This window comes from Anomalospiza imberbis, chromosome 18 (assembly GCF_031753505.1).
Source record: "Anomalospiza imberbis isolate Cuckoo-Finch-1a 21T00152 chromosome 18, ASM3175350v1, whole genome shotgun sequence".
In the NCBI taxonomy this organism is placed as follows: Eukaryota; Metazoa; Chordata; class Aves; order Passeriformes; family Viduidae; genus Anomalospiza; species Anomalospiza imberbis.
Window position 1 is genome coordinate 100,710 of NC_089698.1, and position 27,260 is coordinate 127,969.

The 27,260-nt window shown below is 37.8% G+C and overlaps 1 protein-coding gene across 3 annotated transcripts in view; it reads right to left on the reverse strand.

The window, feature by feature from the left end:
- Nucleotides 1–21,530, reverse strand: part of SFSWAP (splicing factor SWAP) — a 38,172-nt gene extending 16,642 nt beyond the window's left edge. Inside the window, exons 1-13 of one of the 3 annotated variants that reach the window (XR_011004895.1) lie at nt 21,098–21,530; nt 18,471–18,640; nt 17,812–17,949; nt 16,312–16,397; nt 13,305–13,530; nt 12,762–12,877; nt 11,777–11,912; nt 9,675–9,912; nt 9,209–9,340; nt 8,752–8,845; nt 6,335–6,512; nt 4,227–4,460; nt 2,516–2,706 (exon numbers count right to left, since the gene is read on the reverse strand). Coding sequence is in view for 2 of the 3 variants with exons in the window: in XM_068208319.1 (XP_068064420.1) it covers nt 2,516–2,706; nt 4,227–4,460; nt 6,335–6,512; nt 8,752–8,845; nt 9,209–9,340; nt 9,675–9,912; nt 11,777–11,912; nt 12,762–12,877; nt 13,305–13,530; nt 16,312–16,397; nt 17,812–17,949; nt 18,471–18,640; nt 21,098–21,351 (2,193 nt within the window). In the remaining variant the exon portion in view is untranslated. The remainder of the gene's footprint in view (nt 1–2,515; nt 2,707–4,226; nt 4,461–6,334; nt 6,513–8,751; nt 8,846–9,208; nt 9,341–9,674; nt 9,913–11,776; nt 11,913–12,761; nt 12,878–13,304; nt 13,531–16,311; nt 16,398–17,811; nt 17,950–18,470; nt 18,641–21,097) is intronic. The other 2 variants (XM_068208319.1, XM_068208318.1) reach the window with 2 other exon arrangements.
- Nucleotides 21,531–27,260: the final 5,730 nt, after the last annotated feature.

Here is a 27,260-nt window from a genome sequence, read left to right on the forward strand (position 1 = left end):
GTTCTGTGGTACTGTCTTTTACTGGCAGTTAGCAAAATCGATTTCATTCAAAGATGTAATGTACACACAGTACCAGTGATCCTTCCAAGAAATACAAGGTATCAGGAAAAACTGAGACAGGTCAGAAAAGCTTTGTGCATTTAATGTATTTCTGCACATCGTGATAAACAGGTTTTCAGCACAAATGTACACTGTATGTACACATAAATAGCATTACTGCGTTTTTTATACGCTTCCTATGCTGGGGCAATGTAATGGAGATAATGCACCTCCCACAGATATTCTCAACTCCTCTTCACGCTTTATTATACAACTCAGTCATTACTCCATTTTTGAGAAAAATTTTAAGCTACAAAAGTCATATCACTACATCAACACTGACCAGTGTATATCAGTCTTTGTTTCCTGTACTTCTCATTGGATGTTCCTACCCCCCAAACAAGAAATGAAATACATTTAGTGATGTTTTTGGTGTATTACAAGTGTACAAGTATTTAATTTTTTTATTTTTTTTCTGATTTAATTACCCCCAATTAGTTAGTTCCATTGACCAAGCTACAAAATTTTACATCTCTTTCTCTCTCAACTTTTTAACATACTTTCTTTTTATTACAGCCACTGCAGTTATCTGCATTTATGTTTGCAATCAGTATTTTCAAATGCATCTTTAGTCTGAAACATGGCTGAGAAGTCTGAAACACTACTGAAAAAGCTTAAAAAAACCAAACCAGTGCTACATATTTATTTACAAGCTGATGATTACAAGCAGCATACTGGGTTCTCAGGGTAAACAGAACAGAGGTTAACAAATCTGCAATATTATTTCACTCATCTTTCTTCAATACAATTTCTTGACTCAAATGGGCTGTTACAAATAGGAAAAACAGGCAAGGAGAGTAAAAGGCAGATTATTTGGAATGAATGGAAATGGATGCTTTTTCGAATACAGCAAATGCAACAACAAACTTGGAAAACATTTATGTTTCAAAATAAGCTTTTATCTGCAAAAGTCTGTATACATGTATCTACATAAGTGTATCACTAAGCAAACCACATTTAGCAGGAATATTACCTCCAAAGACATTATGGCATTTTTGACTGTTCATTGAAACAGTACAGGCACTCCCAATACAATAGCCAATTTTATTTTTTAAAAAAAAGGCCATATCAGAAAACATTTAAATATACATCTTAAATTCTAAATAAACCCTTTAATAATGAAAGCACCTCCAAACCATTTCTACTGGTAAGAAACAGTGAAACTGGTTACTTTAAAATTCTCAAATACACTGGAATTTTTTTGTAAGAAAAAATAGATGCCTTCTCTGAAACTGAACTTCTGTGGAAGACGAAAAAGAAGATTCTAGAAAATCAGTTTACTGAGAAGTGGGAAAGGGTATAGTTTTTTGTTGAGAAGTTCACTAGCAAGTTCAGCTTAGAACTTTAGGAAGTTCAGATGTAAGCGAGAACATTCATCTGCTCTTCTAAAAAAGAGTCATCTGTCACTGGTTATTTCAGGCATTCTCTTAAAGAAAAATATCAAAGGAACCTTAGCTTAGAAATATCTGTGTCCTTGACAAATACCCTTGGGAGAAAGAGCAGAACTGCAAATGTGGGGAGTTTTGCATTGTCACTGTCTCTTTGCATTCACTCTTCAATACGTAAGTGAAAAGAGAAGTACTGAACACTTTGTGTCAGGGAAAATTTGTTAGTAGTAGAAATGAAAAATCCAAACAGGATCTCCTTTTGGGATGTGACCACACTTAATTCACCTATCTGCTACTCTCTGCTGGTATGGATCACCTAAGCTGCAGGTATGTCTCTTTCAACTGTTTTCTTGAAAGTGTTTTGAGGGGTAATCCATTATTTACTTGGAAAAATCGAGAACTGGGCAATGAACTACTTGCTAGGTACTTGAATTCTTTCTGAGGGAAAGGAAACAATGGAAAGCCAAGTTATTATTTCTTGAAGCCAATCTGTCACAATCAATATCTTAAATCTTCCATCAGTATACAGAGATTACATTTTGCTTGACTAGTGCAACCAAGAGCGATTTTACTGGCTTTTCGAAAGCAATGTAATTCCAAAGCCAGGAACCCGAGATTCTACTTTCCAACAATATTTGTATTTGTAATGCACAGCAAAACCATCAATATACACATCAAATAAGAAAGTATCATAACTTAAGTAAGCCATCCCAATACTCTTGCAAGGTGAGCATTCCAACAGTTGGATCACTAGTACATAGTTCAAACATGGAATCTCCTTTTCCTTTCTGTACCTGTCTAACTGACCTAGGAATTGTGCAGCCTACTTCTCCACCAGTTCTTTAACGACAGATGCGAGACATATGTAAGATAACGGAAAAGCTTAACAGTGTTTAAAATTCAAATTTCTTACCATTTTGAAAAGCTTCTATTTCTTCAGTCAAGTTCATAACACACTGTTGGAGTCACATTCTAGAGATAAGTTTTCTACCAACTTTATGGGAAAGAGAAATTTATTTCTTGCTTACCTCACTATTGAAGGAATTCTCCTCAATCTTCTCAGTTTCTGCCTCTGCCAGAGGGTTTTTCAGGGTCTGCAAGAACAAGGCAGCTTTCCTTTTGCGTTCTGCTTGTAGCTGCTTCTCCTTTGATTCTTTGGAGGCCTGTGCAAGCTTCTCCCTTGCTGCAGCTGCTAATCTATCCTCTAGCTTCTGCTTTGCTAAGAAAGACAATTAAGCATTAAGTTTAGAGTGAGTCATGCTTGGGCAACTCAGGCTTCCTTAAAACAAACACCCATCCCCATCACAAATCAACAAACACTCCCTCCAGCCACTTGCAAGCCTTTCCAATATAGCCATTCAATGACATGATAAGAACATCAGCTTGAAATTAAGAAATTCCAAGCATCTTAATTAATCGATACATAATTTGCTTAATGTAAAGCAATGCAGGCGAAGTAAAAACTTCTAAATTAAAATTACAAGAAAATCCAATCCTGATTATTCAGGATACTTGTCCTTTTCTATTTATAAAAGCTACCTAAAGAAAGTAGCTCCATAAATTCTGAAGCTTTTTCTTTTAAGTGTTAAAGTGGGTTATATCCAAACTCTCCAGTTTGCTCTTTCCACTGATGTAATCTTCACAGTTTCCAGCTCTACTTAAATATATATTAGTATGTTTCTAGAAAGAGCTGCTCCAGAAATTTTCAGAAACTGTTTCATCATTGCTATGACCAGCAGATTTTGTTGTGTGTGATTACATGAAGAGAATAAGCCAATTGATTTAACTATGCACCTAACAGCTGTTTTGTGTAATGTTTTTCATCTTACACTTTCATTTTTGTGTTTTGTATATGTACATAGCAACTGGATTGTTTTGTTCACAGGTTTTTCAACACACAGCTTTTTCTAAGTGTGTTTTACACTTCATTTTTATTATCATACAAAATACTTCATATTTGCTTTAGATATGCAATGCCACAGCATACTTTGTGCTACTACAGTGTACAAAGCAACTGCTACTTAGAAGCAAAAAACCAACCAGTTTGAAAATGAAAAACTAAGTATCTGTGGCATACTCATAGTTGTGAGAAATACTGAGTTTTTAAGCTGGTGAATACTGACAGAACATCCACTTTAGTAAGCACACTCTGCTGTGAAACAGCCTTGGGGAGGAATGGGTGGAACTGGATTTTAAAACATCATTTCATTCAAATTCACACAGCATGCCCTTCTGCCCTAATGCACATTAACACAGTAACAGGAAAAGCCCATACAAAGATTTAATGGCATTGCATTATAAGAGCAACAAAACACTAACAAAGCGATATGAGTCTATATGAGAGCACTATATAAATGAAAAATAGCTTGTAGTAATTCACTGTTCACTGAAGAAAATTATAAACAAGTATGTCTTTGCTGGGCTTTGTTAATGTAATCTGGAAACTAAACAGTCAGTGCTTTACTAGAAGGCTGTAATGAAAAACCAAAATAAAATTCAGAAAGATCAGGCATTAGGACAAAGCATTCAACCACCCCTGTGTGCTCTAAGTTTGATTTTGTCTGAGCAAACAATGAAGATTTCATTCTTAATCGTAAGGAGGAAATTGCGGGAACAGAATTCTGATTCTTATTAACATGACACAGAAAATATTCAAAACACCTGAAATGTCACACATGGCAGTTTCACAGTTTGTGTGAAGGACTCAATCCATTTTGTTTTCAGTGCTGCATGGAATACCTTGTTTAGCTTCCAACTCCTCCTGTGTAAGTTGAGGCTTTTTCTCTTCAGGAGCAGTACAAGGAGCAGGAATTGCTGGAGTATGGTTTGATGCACTGTTAGCACTTTCTTGGCCTTCCTTTCCCTCCTCTTCCTCCTCATCACTGTCATCATCTAATTTAACACGGTTTTTCTCCAACGGAAGAAGGTCGTTTTCTTTGGCCTTGATTGCAAAGCTTATCGGAGCAAAGGATGCTGAGAATGAATGGATAAGATTTCACACATCATCAGACTACAGTAGAAGGCAGATTCAGTTTCCTGACTTTACCCATTACTCCTGCAGATTACGCCACAAAAAAACTCATCGTCCTATTATGCTAATTATTTTGGTGAAAAGGACAACATAATCCTTTTTTTCCTCTGTGTTTTCAAATAAACATTGGAAACTTCATTTGCTGTGTAAAGATGGATAAAAAACTACAGCATTAATCTCCAACCCATTTATTCAAAATGACACTTCTAACAAAAAAAAATGGAAGAATAGAATTTCTCACTACCTAGTACCATATGGTCTGCTGCAATACTTGTGTTCCTCAAGATGCCTTTCGCATATATGTCCTATGAGACTGCAATTAGGGAAATTTAAACACAGTAATTAAATTACATACCACGGTTTATAAAAGATAAGCTTTGATTCTGGTAATCCTGGGGTAAGGAAATATGCTCAGAAACAAAAAACTCCAGAATTCCAAGAGAAGAAGCAACAGTGACTTCTAACTTTTTCATGGGATAGAACAAATCCTAAAATGGGATTTTATTTCCTCAGAGGCAGAAGAGAAATCTAGTATGGATGTTATGTCTGTCTTGGAGGCAAGTACTGCATTTAGGTTATAATAAAGTGGGATTTGTACCATATTAAAGGAGATGAAAATAAGTTTATAGGAATCAGATTTCCACAAAATGACTCACTGGTTATATTCCATTATGTAAATTTGAGCAGATTACTACTATTAAAGTATGGGCTCCAGTTTGCCACTTACTAATAGCAGAACAACAGAAACAATACGTATTTCTTGGTGTACATTGCACCTCTTAATAAGGCATCTTTGAAGACAGGGAAGATTGTTCCTTCCCCAGGGAAGCTACTCAGGCTGCTCCAAGAAGAAACTGCAGAGTCTGGACAGTCAAACAGCCATAGCAAAGAGCCCAGAGTTTGCCGGTTGTGGAGGAGATGGGATCACAGTGAGAAGTGGGAAGAGAGAATTCCAAGAACCACGGGGAGTAGGTATTATCAGTAATTAAGTAAGCCACTAAGGTGGCAGGAAGGAAGTTTCCAGCCATGGAAACCCAGTTAAAGAGTGCTGTTTCTGTTGTGTTTTTTTTGTTTGTTTGGTTGGTTTTTTTTTTGGGTTTTTTTTTTTTTTTTTTTTTTTTTACTCAGTGGCATTCATTTCTAGTTAAAAGATGCACATTTTTAGGTGTTACTGAAAATAAGAATTTTTAACATATCTTCTCCTGACAGGAGAATAAATCAGCTCCCAGACATAAACAATAATTTCTCCAACTCAGGATACTAATAGGGTGTTAGCTGGCTTTGAGTGGCTTCCAGAGAGATCTTCCCATTCTGTCCCTCTGCTGCCATGACTGCAAGAGTAAAAACATTTCATTTAGAAATGAAAGGGGCCTTTTCTTCCAGCATAACTAATGTCCAACATGGGAAGAATGAGCAACAAGCCTAGAGTACTTCCTCCACATGCATCCTTTCAAATAAGGCCACTGCTTTTCTTCAGAATGAATAATTTTGCTCTTGTACAAAACTTGTAACTGTCAAGCTGAAAATTACAAAAGAAAAAAAAAAGATTTTACTGGCATCACTGATGAAAGCCTTCAACTTTGCACAAAACTGAAGTAAAACAATTTATTGTGTCAGACTGTAAATACCTGATAGTCTGATAAGAAAGAAATATGAAAGCAATCAAATTACTTATTGCAGACATTTTTTGATGCGTTGAGTGAAAATGTATTTTTCACATCATGAAATTATTTTCCCTATTTTCCAGTGCCTTCTTTTCTTTCTTTATGTATATGTTGTCAAATATTTTCTTGCCCAATAAATCATGTTACCATACCTTTCACCAGTTTACCATCACTGACAGCTTTAGGAGGAGGAACATCCTTTTTAGTTCCTGAAACTCCCTTAGCACTTGGCTCAGATGCATCTTCAGGTGCATGTTCATCTGCAAATTGAGTGTCACTCGGTGTATCATTGGCAGTGTCTGCTGGAACATCTTCAGAAGAAGATACTCCCTTTTCAAAAGAAATTATAAGAATTACTAACAGGATACTTATGAAATCATTAATACAATGTCTGTGGAGATGCAATTTTGTCAGCCATTTGAAAAATCACATTATCAGCTAATCACACAACAGCTGATTTTATATCACTCAGCACTCATGACCACAATTCTGCCTCATGTAAACCCACAGGTTGTAAAACCTACAGACCTACAGTAAGAATATGTTATTTTACAGCAAAGAAAATGTTCTTCAGCTGATACACTTTTGCCAAAAACTCCTTTAAAATTCTATTTTTAAAATTAGACCCTAAAAGCATGTACTTCTTTTGTATATTTATTTGGGTCTTGATTTCCAGGGTCCCAAACCAAATCCATAAAGTCAACTCCAAGGGAGAGGGTGAAAGCTTATGACACTTTTTCCTCTTGTACAACTGCATGTAAATTTTTCACAGAATCAGGTTTCACAGGAATAATGTTTGATTTGTTCCAACATTCTGCTGAAGAACACTGGGCCTAGCAATGTTTTTTGTTGCAACAGATGTGCTGAGATTTTCAAGGAAGTAAAGAACTACTGGTTCTACCATTACATGACTGAATCACTCAGCATGATCTCTGAACTCATGGCAAAAAAACCCAAGAAGGATATTATAGAACATTCAAAGTATTTACATGGTGAGTCGTGTGGTAACATTATGTAATTTAACATAGTCAACTAAGAGTCTGGTTGCTCTGGCTGTTGTTAAGCATACAAAAAAAAAAAAAAAAAAAAAAAAAAAAAAAAAAAAAAAAAAAATTGAGGCATTTAACAGATTTCCCCTGCAGCCATTCCCTGACCAATAGAATTGATTTCTGAAAGTCCTCGAAGGGGAAAAGCACAATGAAATCAAGCACTTCACCCTGTATTTACTGAAGTCAGTAGTATAGTTTCTTATTAATTTTAATGGCCAAAAGGAAAAGCATCAGTTGCATTAGTTGCCTACACATATATTACTAGAGCATAAAGATAATATCAAAATCATTATTTTAAGAAACTGAAGAGAATGGCATTATCTACAAAGCCATGCAGTATAAAAATATGCATTGCTACGCTTGACCTCAAGGGACTTAAACTGGTTTCAGCTCCTTTTTAAGCTGTACTCCTTTGAACAATTAAAATGAATCCTTTACTATTATGCTTTGGTTAGTGTACAATTTCGCCCCAACTACACGTTAACAACGCCTTATTAATTATGTAAGTATTATGAATTCAACCCACTGGTTTGCAAATAACACTTTCTAGAACAACAGTCAGCATTGTGGCACACGACAATTTTGATTGTAAATTATCAGCTGAATAAGATTGTATTTACCACAGTTTATAAATAGTGCTTCCAAAACATTTTTTCACTATTAAAACAAAACATCAGACACAAGTGTTCCAAACAACAACCATTATTGAATTTCTTCATTTTCCACAAAGCAATTCCGAGGACTTTACCCACAGGCCTACCTTCTTCAGTTTAAGGCTCCCCAATCTAAGCCTTGAGATGACAAATGACATAGGGCCTAAAAAAAAAATAGCTCTTTCCCATGAAAAGTTAACATCAGATAATGTAGTTCTGATATTATTCGCAATTTTCTTTTCACTAAGAGAACAATCTAATTAGCTAACATGAGAATAGTTAAAAACATGGATGCCAAGTCTGGCTACCACCTTCTAATAACACGGACTAGAAGAAGCAAAGCAAGTAGGAAACTGCTGTGAGATTCTGAAGCTCCAGTGTTGTTGCAGTCATGACTGGACTCTAACAAAACCTGCCTCAGAAAAAGGCACGTCAGAAAGCTCCTCCAGCCTCTGTGCTACCGCTGCACAAAGGACAAGGCATATGGGAAGGTATGGGTGTTAAAAGCCATAGCTAACCTTTCTGACAGCAGAACACTAATCACAATCCTACAAAGCTATAAACCTACACAAAGCGTATTTTCCCTCATATAGAAAGCCAGAAGATTTTCAGGTTGTCATTTTATACTACAGCCACAGTGGAGTGGCAGATAGTAAAAAGCAAGAATTAAATATCACACCATCTCACAGACCCTTACTTTAATGCTGTACAAAACTAAAAAATAAAAAGGCATTCACACCCTTTGCTGATCAATTTCTTCCTAATTCAGTGTTCCACTTTTAAAATGTCTCATGGTAACACAACTGGTAAGTCCTTTTCTCACATTTACTGCATTTTTAATAGAAGCATATATAAAAATACATGTACCTGGCAGTTGTCACTGCTCTCTTTTTGAAGGAAGAACTGTTTTTTAAATTCATAATATGCATTATACTGGTGCCATGGTTGCAGGAATTCAAACCTGTTAAAAGAAAACTGAGCATGTGAAGATACACATGAACATAGCTAATACTAACAATCCCTTATCATCTAGTCTTCTCTAGCAAATGGAATGTTATTTGATGTTTGGAAGCACTCTTACTTAAGCCTAAACTTCAGAGGATACAAATTCAGAGCATGCTTACTGAAGACATTTTTGACAGGTTGGTTGTTTTGATAATTTGAGCCATAGTATTTTCCCGTTGCCATTAAATAGGTCCCTAAATTTCAATTAAACAAACGATAGCACTTCTCTTCTCAAAACCTGCATATCCCGTAATTTAATATCTTAAAAAATTAAAACCTTGACTTTTGAAATAGCAGTTTAAATAACATTTTCTCTTACCTGAGATCATTCTTGGCACGAACACTAGTTTCAAATTTTACCCCATTCCTAGCAACATACTCAGCTAGCTTGTCAATGACAGGTTGGATATCTGGAGGTGGAGGTATAATGGCAACCACCGGAGCAATTGTGCTGAAAACATCAAGAGTAAATGGTTCTTAAAAATAGAACAAAAAATCTTTCAGACTCTTGCTTTAACAAAAAAAAAAAAAAACAAACAAACAAACCCAAAGAAACCCCCCAAAACAAACACACAATACAAACAAAACCCCAAACCAACAAAAAACAGTAACAAAAATCCAACAACCCCAAAAACAAACAAACAAACAATACAGAGAGGTTTGTTTTCTGTGTTCATCATGCAAATAAAATAGCTTGATTCAATAATAGAACCCTTACTAAACAGTCTGTATTGAAGAGCAGGAACAAGACTCCCCCAATCAACAAGGCAATCTGTCTGAGGTACCTTGTAGATGTTGTGGTGGAAGTCAACCCACTGGTGCTGTCAGCTGTGTCTGGGGGAGGCGGGGGTGTGGTACCAGGAGGGGGAGGAACCGTGGCTACCCCTGTAGTGCTGGACACAGTCACCCCTGCGGGCAGGGCGTTGTAGTAGGCAGCCACATCAATTCCTGGAGGTGGAGGCGCCAGGCAATAGGTTCCATCAGGGAGCATGTAGTAGCTGTAATACATGGCTGCCACAGTTGCTACAAAGACACGTTTAAGAATAAATTTCTAATTAGAAGAAAACCACCCAATGCAATACATTATTATATCAATACAAACACATTGAGAATCCAGATTCACGCAACACACTAGGATATCTGGCACCTCATTTCTTGTGCAAAATAAACCAACCCAAAAAAAAAAAAAAAACACCAAAAAAAAAAAAAACCAAAAAAAAAACCCAAAAGGAAAGGCTTATATTAACAGATTTAGGATGAGTAAGAAATATGTAGATTAAGGGACAGAATGCAAATGTACTGAAGGTCATAGATGTGAATAAAGAAGTGAACTAGAGCAGGAAATTTAAAAAGGAGTTAGTACGAAATCACACTTTCTAATCTAATTAATGTCTGGCAAATGATGTTAAAACTGTGTTTTCATTAAGAAAGAAATGTGCATATATTCAAAATTAGCATTAACAAACTAAACCACTAGAATCACTATATACATATTAAACTCCTATATTACTATATATAGACACACACCCAATTAAACCTCAAAAAGTAGACAAGTTTTACAAATCAACAGCAACACAATTTGAACATTTTTTTCACACTAAAGGCTTCTCGGATTCTAAATATTTCTTGAGAGTGCAAAGGCTTATTATGTATTTCTATCTTCCTTTAAGGACAGTTATTTTAAAATGTTCTAATTAGCTTAATAGATTTACAAGAAGTATCCACAATATAAATGCAAGTGTTTTCTGCAGAAAAACAATGTATAGACAGAAAATATTAATGTAAAATATTTCAAAATTATTACAGTAAGAATTTGCATTTCTGGAAGCAAGGTTTAATCAATGCATTAAATTTCAATGAATTTTTCTCTTAGAAGTTTCATAAACATTCCCATGTGGTGGTATTTACTTTCTTCAAATAATAAATTGTCTGTAATGAGAACAGAATAAAGTGGAGTTGCAAACAGAATAAAGTGGAGTTGCAAACTGACCTTGTTTTGGTACTACATTATAATCTCTCAGTTTCTATAACATACATTCAGGTTCAAACCTGACATGAAAGTAACCAAAAAACTGACTAGCCCTGTTCTATGAAGATACTTATTCTGATTTTAGTCTTTCTTGAAATAACCAGTGATTTTCAATTTCTTCACAGAAACCTTACTTCGATTTTATTAAGATTCCCTAATGGTACAGTTTTAAATATAAATTACTTCCATGCATATTTCTCCCCACATATTACACTGACAACACCTATAATCCTTTGGGGGTTCTGAATCTATAATGCATAAAAATCAACTCAGATTATTATGGTGATGACTGATCAGCAGCAACATTACTGAAAAACCAAGAACTCAATCAGCACCACACTACTCATTACTTACGAATGTATAATAACATGAAACTCTACTGTAGCAAAAGCTTCACTACAAATTTTCTTATATCTCAGTAGTGTTACATTGTCAGTCCCATAAATGAAAGGACAAGTTGCATTTCTATATTTAAGGAATCAAGGACTTTCAGAATTCTGAAAGCTGAAAAGAATTAAGAGGCATATAAACTCATTTAAGCTTGACTTTATCTTTTTAAGTATCAGAATTTACAAAATCTGCAGGAACAAAATAATATAATAACAAGGGTATTGTGCTAACCGTTCTCACAGACTGGAGACTTACTTGGCCTCCTGTCTGCCCACCCCCTACACCCCATTCCTGGTTTTCCTAAGCTGCAATTCAACAGATACTCAGAATGAACCTTCAAAGATTCAGGAGATTGCAAAAGAATAAATACACAGGATGAAGCACGAAGCCAACATATTCTCTCCCCACCAGCATCCACATACAATTCATCAAAACACACCACCAGCTGCCTCCTCACAAAGCACTTACAATCAGAGGAATATTCTGCCTGTGATGTCTGCACAGCTGCCCCGTCTGTTGACTGTGGCGTAGATGAATTATTATCTGATTGTGCTTTGCGCACCAGGGCTGCAAGGGGATGATCAGGGTCTACTACCTTCAAAGGCTGAAAATATTTTGAAGATAGAAAAAAAAGATTAAAATCGGAAGTACATATTTTAAGAACAGTATCATCAGCATATTGGGGAAAGCAAATTTATCTATGTTAATAGACATCAATAATTATGTGCAAACACTGCAGTTACTGTTTTTGTAGATCTCACATCAGAATCAATGTATTTGAAAATAAGTGAAAAACAAGACAAAAACCACTTTCATGTAAACAGAAATTAATAACAGAAAAAAAGTGGCTATTACCATTAGCCAATGACTTCCATGTCTGCAATAAGGCAAAGAACCTGCCTTGTCTAAATATCTGACAGCACCACAGCCATTCCTCTGAAAGCCTCAAATACGTACAACTGTCTGTCACTCCCATTATTCTATCCCTGCCCAGTCTCAGAAAAGAAAAACAACTCGCGCATCTAGCAAAATTTACATTTAATGAGTAGTAAATTCTGGTGAAATATTTGCTGGAACTCTTATTTCATGTCAACATTTCATCTACTAAAACCTAAGAAGAAAAAGATTTCTCTCTCAGCTTATATACAGAAGGCATTAAATGCCTTAATCTCTTTGCTTCAATACAGGTTCTATAGGATAAATCCTTGAGTGGTGCCCTCAATACCAGAGGGCACCAGAAACAGAAATATAATTCCTTGGAAATGGAAAAATAACAATTTGTGTACTAGAGAAAAGGTAACTCAAAAGTCCACCAAAACAGACTTAAATTACAGTCTGAAAAGAACCCCAGACCTTTGTCATTAAAAGACCTGAGCACCTGCATACTAGAATTTGTGTGTCCACAAATAGGTGTTTAACAAGATAAAAAAGTAATTTTAATAATGTAAAGTACCTTCATGAGCTCTTCAAGCCTACTGCATTTTTTAGATGCAAAAAGACTTGGATGAAGATAATTTCCATCGTCGTCATCATCATCATCATCATCTTCCTCAGATTTGACTCTCGAGTCTAAATAAAAGCAATGTCTGAATTTGATTTGGGTTTGCTATGATTTTGCTTTGGGGACAATGATGATACAGGACAAGCATGAATTCTTAGGGAAGCATCATTCATATAAATCAGCTTAGTCACAAAAGCATGGAGCCAAGATATTGCTCAACATCAACAAAACACTGAACAGACACACCAACCTTCTGTTGGACTTGAGGTATATGACTGTTTCTAAAACTAATACATCATAGCAGCTCCTGTAGCTGAAAGTTTCCACAAACAATATTTTTTCTTTTAAAGCTCCAATTTAAGCAAAATTTTGAATCATCACATCAATCTCAGCTGCAGTGGAATTCCAGAAAAACGTGGCTATTTTAACAGAACGACCAGCATCTGTTTCACTGATTCCCATCCTGAAGCCAGCATTTGTCAAGGAACAACTCACGTTTTTTCTCATCAGCTTTACTTTCCGAAGGAGCCGCATAGCGTCCTTCTTTCATGGCCTTCTGGATGAACTTGTAGTAGGGATTGAGGTAGTGATCAAACCGCAGAAAGTCAAACTGGGAGTTGCATGCTTGCTTGGCTTTCAGCATGATCTCAAACTGGGCTCCCTGCTTGCACACAAAGTTTGCAGTTCGCTCAATGATCGCATGCATTTTTGCTGTTGGTGGCTGTGGGAGTAAAATAACACATAATTGCATTTTCATAAGCAGCTTGTACAGTGTGTTAGAACTCCAAAGGGAATCAGAAAGAACAGTAGTCTGTAGTGGTCCTTCTTGGCTTTCTTTAGCAACTTAAGTTTCATAATCACTTAAAACTAGCGAAAGTACATCAGCCCTAAAAAATAACCAAAACAGTTCCAGACTTCCTCAGCTGCTCATTCCATTCCTTTTGCAAGATCCTCTTCTTCTACCAGCACAGCTGTTTCTGCATTGAACACCAAATGAGGAGGGCAACAGATCCTGGATGACCTTGGTGTTACAATCTTTCAATGTGCTCTGAAGACTCATCATGTATGGTTACCTTCCCAAAAGCTGTCCTTAATTCTGTTATCTCTGAATGTGCAAATATTGCTCCCTAACCAGAAGTTTCTTACTTTGCATTTGCTTGGGAAGAACACATTGCCTCTCAAGACCAATTGTACAAACTACAATTCCCATGTCCATTCCCTTGAAGAGTCACTGAACTCTTCAGCAATAAAGCAAAAGATAAAATAAATAACATTCAGCAGCAACCATGCTTTTTCACTCCAGAAATCCCTAGGGAGCAGTGCGATATCAAACCCAAGATGTGAAGAGAACAAGAGTACAGTTAAAGAATGAATGAACATTATTCAGTGCTTTTAAATTCATACTCTGCTGTTTTGGCTTGTACTCAGTAAACTGTAAAAAAACAATCTGTGTGTCTATGAAGACTGAAGTGCCACATTAATGATTTGGTTTAGCTCTGCATTTTTACTGCACAGATAGACAGCTATGTTGCAAACCTCAAAAAACGTTCTCAGAAGACTGGAAGCACTCGAGACAATGGTGCTCCACATAGGGAAAAAACTCGGAATACTATCAAACACGCAATTTTAGAAGCCGTTTTCTGCCAATTGGATCCTTTACCAGGACATGTTCAATATGGAAAATAACTAGTTGTTTCAAGTTTTATTTGTCCTTCTAAAACCCCAGCAAAGATTATTTTAATGACAGGCAATAAGGTTCTTAACAACTGATAACATTCTGTGCATTTTCAGTTTCACATCATGTATCAAGTTTTTTTGTTTCTATCTCTCCTCAGAAGCTATTAGGCGAAAATTTCCTCTAACAGCCCACTTCAAGAGCATCCACAGATTTCTTAAAGTGCTCTAGTAAAGAACAATCATCTTTGCCCATAATCAGTTTTAAGCAGTGGAAGACCTTTGGCCTGCTTCTCACAGTTCCTCTATTCTAAGTTCCAGAATGACATTACTGCTGCAATTGGAGCTGCCATACACTGAACATTCCATAGTTCTGGATGGGTTTTTTTTGCTGCCTGACTTGTCTTCATCAAATATTTCCACTTTGGATTGATCTGTATTACAGGAGATATAAAATATCTGTCTTTATTGAACTGCACCTTGCAGACTGGGAGCAAAATCTCCCAGTCTAGCAAGCCAATTCTCAAATTTCTTAAACAGAGTAAGTATCTTCCACGGTAAAGCTGAATGACTTGAATAGAACAGCAACAACAAATCAAGGCTTACAAAAAAAATTCTCACAATTCCCAATCCAAGGTTAAGTATACATTGTTTTCAGAGCTGCTGTCTAGACATTGTGATGTTTGTTGCGTTTATTTTTTTTAAATCAAAACCAAATACACCTATCTTTGCTTTCTGATTATGTGAATATACTGGAGTCCAACAGCTGACTGAGAAATTATTTCAGTAAGCTCCACACTGCACTATGCAATGTACATAGGAAATATATCCTAAATTTCAGAAAAAAACTCAAGCCAAGCAGCTATCTAAACCAACACTCTTTCACCAGCGGGTAGGTTTTAGAAACAGTATCAAAATGCAAAATAAGAAGCTTTTTCTGAAAACTCAACGTTCTTCAAATAAAAGCTAATGAAGAAGAAAAACAGTTACACAAATACTCTGTGCTCACTATTACTTATTCCAATGGTGTGTTCTGAATCTTTACTGGCCAAGGTTATCAAGGTGAGAATACAAAGTTGAGCCCACATCTAAATTAACACTTTCATGACCACAGTTATACAAGAATATTACCTGATTTTCCAGCATCTTTTATAAAACTTGAAATACACTGAAAACCCTTATAGTTAGACCTGTACTCAAAAAGGTGTCTGTTTAGCTCCCTTCAAGAACAATACACAAGTCCAATTAAGTCTACAGAACACTTAGCAAATTCTAGCAGTATCACATGAAGGAAGGAGCTTCTATGTACTAATACTTTCAAGGTATTTCAGACTTTGCTGGAAATAAACTACTGCTTTTCTCCTGGAATATGCTAGTTTTATATACAGCATTAACACTTGATCAGTTCCTATCCCCTTCAGACTGGGACCCAATTAAAAAGATTCTTGAAAAGAATTCTTGAACAGAAGCAAACTTTTGGTTTAATGGTCCTTTATGTTTGGAATGTTGAACCTTACGTCTCAGCAAGTATCCATTCCAAGAACAACTGCCTCTTCTCTGCATTAGCTAAAATAATATCACAAGTGATACCAAATGCACTTAGCATAAGCACAGCAATCATTTCAGCGTGAAAAAGAAGATTCAAGGGTGTTCATAGAACTCAAGAGTTCAAGGCAGAACATTTGAAATTAAGTTACTATATTAGAACAATTTAAAATGTACCACACTAGAAGTTAATTGAAAAAAAACCTAAACCAACCACCAAACAGAACACCATCAACGGCTCAAAAGCTGGCAGAAGTGTAGGTTGCATTACATGTACACATACCAGTTCCACATCAGAAGGTACATTCAGTCCCGGAGGGGCAACAAAAGGTTCCTCGTTTTCCTCTGTATTTTCTGTCTGAGCTGTTTCTGCAAGAAATGCCAGAACAAAGTATTTAGGAAAAAAACCAAAGTACACAAATGTTTAAAAAAAATAGAAATAAAGTATTTTCTAAAAGGATGTGCAAACAAGGAATTTATCAAATGCAGCTATATGAACAGCATTTATACAGAAAACATTTTAATATGGTTAAAAAGAATAATCTGTATAACATTCCATTATTTGCTATAGCAGAAATGTTCCTCTGAAAATACTTTGCTTTACAGACTTTTATAATAATTGAAGTAAAAAGTTTACTTTTTAAAGTAACTTATATTATCTATTCTACTAGCCTTAAGAGAAATTGTATTCCCCTTTTCCCCTGACAGATTAGAACAAGTGCAGGAACACCTGACCATGGGAGCTGTGGAAACAGCAGAACAACCTTGTAACGAATGAGATGTCAAAGTGATTACTGAGGACAAACCATGCAACAAAGGGAATTCACTTGTTTTGTTACTTTCTGGTGGGTTCATTTTTGTTTTGTTTTTTTGTAATGAACTCAAAATAGTTTAAGTCCACAAAGGTACAGAGAAATTTCAGCAGCAAAGAAAGAAGGAAACAGCAGCAGACAAGAAGAATAGACTGTTTCTTTTGGCAGCAGCTTCAGCTAACAGTATTTGGTTATAGGGTCTTAAACAAATGAATTAAACCCCAGAAAAGACAATCAATTCTGCTTCACTACAAAAGTACACAGTCTCTCAGACATAGTAAAAAACACTAAATAAGCTTTAGCACCTAAAATTATTTTGCATTGCAACACAACAACATGGGGGAAGAAAAGCACCTTTCATACCACAGTAAACCATCAACATGCAGTTAATTAACCCAATTGTTAATTAAACGATTCTCACTTTACTAAGACATAGTTCAACATTTGAAACTTTCCTTAAGAATGTATGATAAAAATATGAAGTTACTGGAATTACAGATGAGAACATGACTATTGAATTCTCTATTTTTGAGGTAATGGAGCAGGGCACACTAAGCTGAAGACAGACTCATTTATAGCAATTAAGATGACAAAATCTAAACTTAAAAATACACGTTCTTATTAATTACTATTTTCTGCTTAAAATGATATTTTTCATCTTGACTGAAAAACATAGCGTTAGCAGACAGCCAATGTAAGGAATATTTTTTTTTCTGATTAAGAATCTGCATGACAGCAGAATTAAATTCCCTGACTGCTGCAGTATTGACTGTGCTACAGCAGGAAAACATTTTTAAGAATCAAGAACAAAGTCTGAAAAACTCAGTAACAGAGTCCCATAAAGACTTTGATGAAATGCTTTCAGAATTTTTAACTGCATTTTAATAGCACATATATTTTAAACCCTCAACTGCAAGACAGAAATGCTATGTCCTCCCTCACAATTAACCCTTGTTATTTTAACGCCTTACCCCTTTGTCTTGCAGGCTGATGCTCCTCCTCTTCAGTGGGTTCTGAAGGGTCATAATAATCACTTCCATAACGGAATCCCACTGCATTATAGGTACCATCCTCTGCCAAAGCTTCACTGAGTCTTTTATATTCCTCCTCTTGAACAAAAATGCAATTACCAACATTACAACATATTCAGAAGCTAATTTATTAAAAAGAAGAAGTAATATTTCTTACTTTAGTTTTTAAATAAGAAGTTTTCTCCTGATCATTTTAGCTTTCATTAAAAACTGATCAGAAAAGCACAGCATGTACACATGCGGACCATTTATTTCTTCTCAAAGAGACACAGGCTGTGGATTAAGACATGCTAATGCAATTATGCATATAAAAGCACAGAATTTCCTTTAAAACACTAAAAATGAAGCAGAATGTGTTTATTTTGGGGGGTCTGAAATTCCAGTCTGCCCTCAGAATCTGGGCAATTTCTGTGTGGATCTACAGTTAAACTATCCTGAGGTCCTCTCACATACGCAAAGACTCCTGCTTTTCGAATCCACTGGGTACTGTCAAGATAACATCAGAAAAAGAGAGTATAAAATTAGGAGTAAATTTAGTTTCACAACAATTTATTTAAAACTGCTTCTTTTAAATAACCACGTTATTCCTTGAGCAATACCTTGCCTTGCCTCCTCCTCAAGCAAGTCCGTATGCAAGGCTAAATACCTCTCTTCATCACAGAGGGCTTCTATTCTAGCCTCCTCTTCAGACAACTGATAATCTCTGTTCCAGGTGGAATACTCAGCATCATACTCAGAAAGGTCATGCAGGTGACCACGCCCATCATACCTGCAGGATGAAACAGCTGGTCAATGAAAAGAACTTAGGGCTTGGGTTTATGTGACTACTTAAATACTTACCCAATAAAAATGAAAAAAAAAAACAACTTATATGTTAATGCATACTCCCTTTTAGAAGTTACAATTAATCTTGCTAATCATTTGTCACCAACTATCGAAAATTTGTTTAATAGTCTAAATTCCTCTCAAAGAAACTAATAAATTATTACAATTAAAGGCAAAGGTATCCTTTAATAGTTTAAGTGGGATCCATTTCCTTAACAGCTCTTACCGTACGTGCGTCAACCAACCAATCAATGCCACTTGCAAAATACGTTTTTCTGGAAAGTCAAATAGCTTACATTCACACAAACCCGAGTACATAAATACCTATCCGTAAGAACCAAACGGTCGAAATTTCCTCGCTTCTTTCTGCTAGTCCCGAACTCTCAGGAGAAATCTTCACCATAGAAACTTGCGTCCATTGGAGGTAAAATCATGGCTAGGCTCGGCCCCTAGCCATTTGGCTGAGGAAATAAGTTCTGGGTTATGTGATAGAGAGACACACATACATAGGAACAGTAACATAAACATGCAAATTAAGGAGGTTCACCGCAAAAATTGGCAAAGATCAAAGATGTACAGTTCCTTTCTACTAAGAAATCACTTTATTTGCAGGAAAAGCACTGCATTGGTATAATGTTTATGCATCAGTAAGAGAAACTGATTGGAAAGTAAAGTGACAGTAAGCTCGACTCCGCTGACGTGTCTTCCCACACACAACTCTTGACTTGTGCCAACTTGCTAGACCAAAAACAAAGAAAGTAAATATTCTTATAGCAAAAAGCAAATTAAACATAGGTCTGGTTAATCAAGCTCTGTCCACAAGCAAACTTGAACCCAAGTCTTTTCACAGCAATGTGCTTTTCTCAAAATGATGAAAATGAAGACTTCCTGCTGCTGGAGATAAAAGGAATCTAAGCTTCCAAAGGAGTTTATAAGATTAGCAATTGCAAGCTGCCTTAACTCACAAATGTACATTATTTGGTATTTCAGTATGCGCGTACATGCATGCACATACTTAGTGTTTGCTCCCTACAATTTCTGTATCACCTGTAAATGGGGCTCTGCTGCAGAGCACCCCAAAAACAGCCTCTACCTATGAATGAGATCAATCACAGAAATTATTTTAATTAGAAGTGGGCAACACAACATTTCCATTGCAGTGTAAGTGAGAAATGAGACACAGCTAGCTACAAATATTTATGGCTGTTTTGTCCTGTCTTCGTGTCTACTCCAATTTCACAAATTTATTTCAGTGATCATTAATGGTGTAAGCACCAAAACAGTGCAAGGGTATTTCTTTTTTTTCCAGTCCTATGGAAGGCAATCAAAAGACCTTCCCTTACTGACATTTTTCCAAGACAAATACAGCTTTTAAGTCAAAATAAGAAAATCCTGTCTAGCACCAAAGCCGTGATGAAACTGAGGGAACAAATATCTATAGTGTGTTATGTGACCCTTTTCAAACCAAAATCCTTCCATCCTTCCCACTGAAGGATTTCAGGGTCAGCCACAACTCTTAAATTATTCTTTCAGTGTTCCATTCAAATATAACCAACCTGATCTCTCATCTTCACTTTGTCCAACAATATATTCAGGTAACCCTTTCTGAATGAATTTATTTCTAAATCCCACCCTGCAGTGCTGAAACAATTCAAAGAGACCAGAAGGAACATCAGAGCAGATTCTATTACTCTCTGTGGCCACGAACCTGGACCTGTGGCAGAACAACCAAAAGAAGCCAGCCCTAACATAAAATTTCAAGAGCAAGCACCCAAAATCAAATCCATTCTGTCTAGTACAGTAAATCATGGCACCAGGAAAAGAAAAGAGACCAAGAACTGCTGTTGGGGTGTCCCATCAACAACCTGCAGCCACATTATGTAGGAGAAACAGGAAATCCCCACTTCCTATAAGGTGGATATACAGCTTTGCATTCCCCACGCTGCCCTGTTCTCACCTACAGAACATACAATGTGCCTAACAAATACTCCCACAATCAGGCTCCCTTGGATTCCAAATGAAAAAGAGGATGTTTGTGGTTTGCACTGAAAAGGAACAGATCATTCCCACTCTCCATCCTGCCGACCCTGCCTTGACAAGTGGAGCAGAAAGATCCATCACACGCTGGCTTGCCAGGAGGAGAGGAATCTCACAGCGCTGCCAGAACGGGAAACCCCAAGTTCCCGCAGACGGGGGGGCCCTGCAGCGCTGCCAGAGCACCCTCGGAGCGCTGTGCCGGGAGGAGCTGCCTCCAGCCTCGTCACGGAAGATCCCGACGCGCCTGCCAGAGCAAGCCGTCTGCTCAACCCCCGCCCTCACTGCCCACAGAACAAGGAGGGGAACAGAAAGAGGCTATCACAGGAGATCTCGCAGCACAGTCTGGGGGTTGTATTACACCGACCTATCGATCATGATCTTGGGGTCTCCCATCCAAGGAATAAGGTGTCGCCCCTGCTCCTGGTACTGAGCCTTCTCATCATCCCGAAACAGCTTGCAGGCATAGCCGAACACCAGCAGCTCCACACGGCTACTCCCGCCTCCACTTCCACCTCCTCCGGGGGGCCCGGGCACCGTTCCCCCGCCTGACAACAACATTAGGGGCGGCGGGCCTGCTTCTTCTGCAGTCCGTCGAGACCCTCCGACCCCTCCGTACATCACCGGGGAGCGCAGCGAGGCGGAGGCAACTCGCAGGAACACCGACTGTCCGAGCAGCGAGTCCCCGCACGGCCAGGCCCGCGCTAAAGCCCCCGGCCGCAGAGCACCACAGCCGCCATCACCCGAAACAAAATGGCGAGGCTTCCGGTTCCGCTAGCGGCGCAGGGGCAGGGACGGGCTGGCTTTTGGCGACCGCAGATTCGCGTCAAGTTCCGGCAGCCCGAATGGCAGATCCGAGGATAACGTGACTCCGCGGCACCGGCGAGGACGCTACGCGTTCGGTGGCAATGGCCGAGGCCTGGCGGGGCGGTGGAGCCATGGGCGCGGCGCGAGGGCAGTGGCGGGCGCGGCCCGGCCGGAGCCCGGGAGCTCCGGGACAAAACCGGAACGTGGGCCCGCGTGTCGCGGTGTCCGCCGCGCTGCTTTGGAGCCCCAGGGGAGGCTGAGGGGCCTCCGGGCAGTGCGCGGAGGTGCGGCACAAAGCGGGGATCAAGCTCAGGCTGCGCCCGTGAAGCTCGAGGGGAACGCCTGGGAGGCGGGGTGGGAATCACAGAATCCCTGCGGTTGGGAAAAGAGCTCTGATACCATCGAGTCCAATCTATGACCGAACACCACCTTACCAAGCCGACCAGGGCACCGAGTGCCACGTCCAGTCTTTCTTTGAAAGAGGAAAGGGAGGACTTGGGACACTGAGTAAAAAGTTTTGAATAAAGTTTATAAACCAGAGATGTCTTTTTCTAAAACTGTGTGACCTGGGCTGAAATTTTCAAAGTCGTGTACTTCGCGGTTATTACTTTTATTACTCTTCAAGAAATATGAAGAAATGCGTCGTTTTGTATATTTTATAATAAAATTCTGTAAAGAAGCACATGATGTTTTATGATTCACAGTGGGAATTATTTCATATCCTTAGTTTCTGAGTGCCCATAAATGCTGGCAGAGCTGGTGGAATGTGTGAAAAACTTGACATCATTGTACAGAAAGGGCTAAAATATGTAAAATAGCGTAGGAAAAAATGCAGGAGCACCAGAAGAGAGGTGGATAAGTTTGTATCAGCATTTAGAAATACATCCTACCACGTGAATTTACCAGAGGATACCAAGTATACAGGTGAAAAAGCACTTGATCGTTGTGGAACAATTTGATATCAGCTGGAAAACACATGGAATCAAAAAAAAAAAATAGGACAAAAACATAAAATGAACAAAACAAAAAGTTTCTTATGGGGAGTATAAGAAAGCAATGTATGGTGATGATTTTGTGACTTCCCTAAGTCTTCTGGTAATGCAAATGATTCAGCAGGAAGATAGTACAGCACAAAAAGGGCTCTGTGCAGTAGAAGTGGCAGCATTATAACTTCAGACCATTTTCCTGGGATATCAGCATTTGAGACAAGGACATGAATAGTGTGTAAGTCAGATAAAGAACAAAAATGGAAGACTTAGTTAAAATAATATAATTCCAGGAAGATGTATGGAGTATTTTATCCAGTAAGGCATTTTCCAGACAGCTGAGTGATTTCTAGAAGAACAAAGAGGTGACCAGAACACCCAGGAACAATAAAGCACCAGGTGTTAAATATGTTCCCACTGAATTATTTTGAATGGAAGGGGATAATGCTATAAAAGTAAATTTGTTGTTAATTTGGTAGCTTGAAAACAACATAAAGAAATGGAAAAGGGGAATCGTGTGTGTTCTTGAGAAAAGGGACAAAATGAAACTTGAGGGCTGGGGCAGCATCTTTCTGTATATTGCAGCACATGATGTTCTTGGCTGTTTGTTCACATGTCATTAGCCCGTCATCAAAAGAGGGATTCAGAGAGGTTTCTGAAATAACAGGACAACTGCGCCACAGTTCTTTTCAGATTATTTTGTACCTGAGGGAAAGAAGAGAAACATAAGCAGACTGCATACAGATTTTCAATATATTTAAGCACGTTTGTCATAGTGCATTATGAATTTGCATTGGAATAAAAAAACACCCATCCCTTTTTTTCCCAGCATGAGTAAAAAATTAAACTTTTTTCCCTTTTTTTTTACTCTACACCAACACTGGGAAGAAAACGTGGTGCTGATCATAGCACATGGTATGTTTTTTTACCACATTTAACAATACAAGCAGTTTTAATATCTATGAGTAAGAAAATAATACACTGAGCTTACTATAGACTTGTAAAGTCTTTATGTCATAGGATGACTATGTTATTTCATTCAGACCCTTGATTAGTCCCAGCTGTTCTGACTGTGTTGAAGAGAGGGGAGGTGTAATGAGGAAAATTTATCAAAATTAATCTCTATACCACTCACTGTATTTCTTTTCATTTTGCTATAGGCAGGGAAACACAGAGGAGCTGTTCTTTCCTAGGCTGATAACAGTCCATTTTCCTCTATCCTAATGGAAGTGTTTTGTGCTGATTCTGAAAAAAAAGTGCTATTTCTATCATGTTTAATCAATATAAAGGAGTTTTCAGCACACCAAAAGAGTGCATCAAATGTTATGCAAAGCACAGGGGAGATGTTCTGCTGGTCTGGGCAGCAAGCTGAGGTTTCATTTATACTGTTTTGGCAAATGGCTTGTCAGCACTCAAGCTAAATTTAAATTTAAATTTAAATTTTCACTCCTCTTTTCAAAGTAAAGAAGGGCAGAACTCAGATATTTGGGAAGAGGGAAAAGCATATGGAATTTGAAAACTAATCTGTAAGCTTGAGTCTCTAAAGTGCCTCTCAAAATTTTCCTGTATTTAGCACAATGCAATGAATCCTTTTTAAAATTCACTGTGAATCTGCTCAGTAATTAGAAAAAAAAAAAAAAAAAGTTTAAACTTCCATATTTGACATTTCCCATCAGAAACAAATACTTAGTTTTGCTTCTGCTTAACATAGAAATCCTAAGATTATTTCTATTTGTATTCTAGCATGATCGCTTTAATCCCCTGCATTGAGGAGAGGAAAACTTGGCTGTTTTTCCTGAAAAGTTGGAAGCTGTGTACAGATTTTTGTTCCTTTTAAACCATTTTGTTACAGAAACATTGCTGTAATTTAGTACTATTTTATATGGGACTGTTTACCAAAGAAGTCAGTATTTCTTCATTGGCCTTAGTCAAAGAGGCTAAAATTGTTTACTAAACTCCACCATTTAAGGAGACTATTCAACCTATTGTCATTTTTTGATAATTTCCATGCTACATCTAAATTGTTCCCCTCAGCTGCCTTTGCCAAAAGCCAAGGTCTGAAGAGTGTTTTGTCAGCTTCAATAGAAGAAGACTCCAGATACATTTTGTTTTCCATCTCAGAAGAAAGGCAAAAGCCATAGCCAAAATTAAACATTAGGGTTCCTCCCCCAGCCTTTCTTTGTTTCCTACATGAAAGTTTTTCAGGTTTAATAACAGATACATTTTTGTGCGAAGGGTAACATTGTAGCCTTGAGCATAAAGAAATTACTTCTAGCAGAGGCTTCTCTGTACCATGCAATCAGTTACTGCTTAGATTTCTTTTTAGCGGTTAAAAAAATAAAACCCTAAAGCAGAAGCCATTCGCCTTTCTAAAATTTGTTGGTAACTTTTACTCCAGGAGGAGGAAAGCCATTAAAGAAGCACTTTTTCTGTGTCACAAGGTTAAGTATTAAGAGCTTGCCATTGTTTTTCTGCTTTGGTGGAGTTTTGAGCAGCCTGTTTGATTTCTGGGCTAGGTAGGCTCTTTATGCCCTCTTCACCAGACCTTAGACACCTAGAAATGTCCAAAACCTTTTTCAGAGGTGGAGAAAGCTGCTAACGTAGAGGGTAATTTAGCTTACCTTGACTGTTGGCTGATCATTGATGCTTAGGGGTCAAAAAAAGCATTGGTTTGATCCAACATCCCCAAGCCTGGAGCATGCAGCTCTTGGGATTGCATCAAAAGTTAAATAAAACAGCCAACCAAACAAAAACTTTGCAAAACAGACACCCTTCCCCCAAACAAACAAAAATCAAGAAATGCACAGAAAATACCAGGAAATGAACTTAAATTGCATCATTTTATTGTTCATTTAAAGGATACTGTGTCTCTCTGCAGAGCTCTGTTAGCTATTTGGGTAGGTCCCATACAAACATGTGTCCCTATAATTAATTACTTCATTCTATGATTTTTTTTTTCAACTGTGTTTTCAAACATTAACATTTATATAGTGAATGTTTTTATGATTATGCTTCAATGTATACATTTGTAGAGTCAAATTTCAGCTTAAAATTTTTAAAACACCAGATAAAAGTTCCCAACTAGGAAGAAGTAGCTTATTAGCCTGACATGTCCTCTTTTGATTTTGGATGAATAGAACTGTATTTCATCCTTAACATGTTATTTTAGTAATGTCCTGTAATTAAATGCTTCTTCATGTTTGAGCAATAAAATGCCTTTGCTAAAAAGGCAGAACCTCTCTCCTGACAATATAATGTAAAATGCTTCTGTTGTGGAGGAGCAGTTCCTTTTAAAAGTAATATGTGAAAATTATTCTTCCTTGTCTCTCTGAAAGTCTCCTTTTTACTGTCAGCTGGCAATGGGAGTGGTGGTCATTATGCACAAACCTACAATACAGAGCTTTTGGACAGAAGTGGGAGGAGTGGCCAATACCCCTGGGTGTTGGGCAGCCCTTCAGATTGATGTCAACAGGTCAGAGTGATGGGCAGAGAGGAGCAGTCTGGAATTCTACAAAGGCAGATGCACAGTCCTGCATCAGGGGAGGAACAACCCCAGACACCAGCACAGGCTGGGGATGACCCACTGGAGAGCAGCTCTGCAGAGTAGGACCTGGGGGAGCTGGCCCCTTCCAACGGGATCCGTTCTGTGATTCTGTGGTAAGGGTGTTCACATGTCCCACACTGGAGTTGATGCTTACAGCTTGGAAAGCAAATGCTGGTGTTCAGCGCTTACCACACCGCTGAAAGTGGCCCTCTCTTGTCCAGTGGTCTACAGTAATCTACCCGCTTCTCTCCATGGGAATCCATAGGACAAAATACCTCTCTTCAAAATATTTTTAAATTTCTCTTACTCACCCTGAGTGTTTGTCACTGAAACATAGTGAAATAATCAGTAGTTATTTTGCAACTACTCTGTCCCTGGATAGCTTTAAGCATACAAAATTGAAGGTTTCCCTGAAATTTCCAGCAGTGTCTGCTAGAGGGGATTGCAATCACAAGATTACCTGCTGCAGGGTTGCTGTGGATGCTGCGAGGCATCAGTTGGAAACTTGTTGTTTGAGGGAATTAAAGCAAAACAAAAAACATATTTGCCTAATCCCAGTTTGGATCAGGAGTATAATTTGGAAATGTGAACAGCCAAGATTGCAAGTGTAATATGAAATAGGCTGAGCTTTTTGATTTTTGGTGTATGTACTTATTAAAAATATTGAAAGAGGTTTCAATTGCAATGAAGTAGTGTTTTCATGGAAAAAGAAGCATTGTGTCCTAAATAGTATTTTTGTAAGGATCAGCAGACAGAAACTGAAGCAAGATATATGCCAGTTTAGAAAGACTGAACATACCTAACAACTGCTGCAATAAATCTATATTTCTATGCCCTTTGAGCTCAGCTTAAGTATCTTTTTGGAAGATTAACTTTGGCAATGTGTTAAGCTTTAGTCAAATGTAAATAATTGCACTAAGTCAAAGAGTGATACTTACCCATTAAGCCATTTGATTAGACCGTCTGTGTAGCTGGCTCCGGAAGGAGTGTGTCTGCCTCCAAGTGGGCCAGAGAGGTGTTAGGCAGCTGCACGATTCTGAATGGAAAGCATGTTTCATATTAGATTTGAGTAAAATGTGAGTGGAAATTGTGATGGGCCGCAAGACAATATTGTGTGTATGGAAGTAGCTAATCAATGAGCATTTTGGGGAGGCTGAGCAATGTACATATTGCACACCACGCAGAAATAGTGT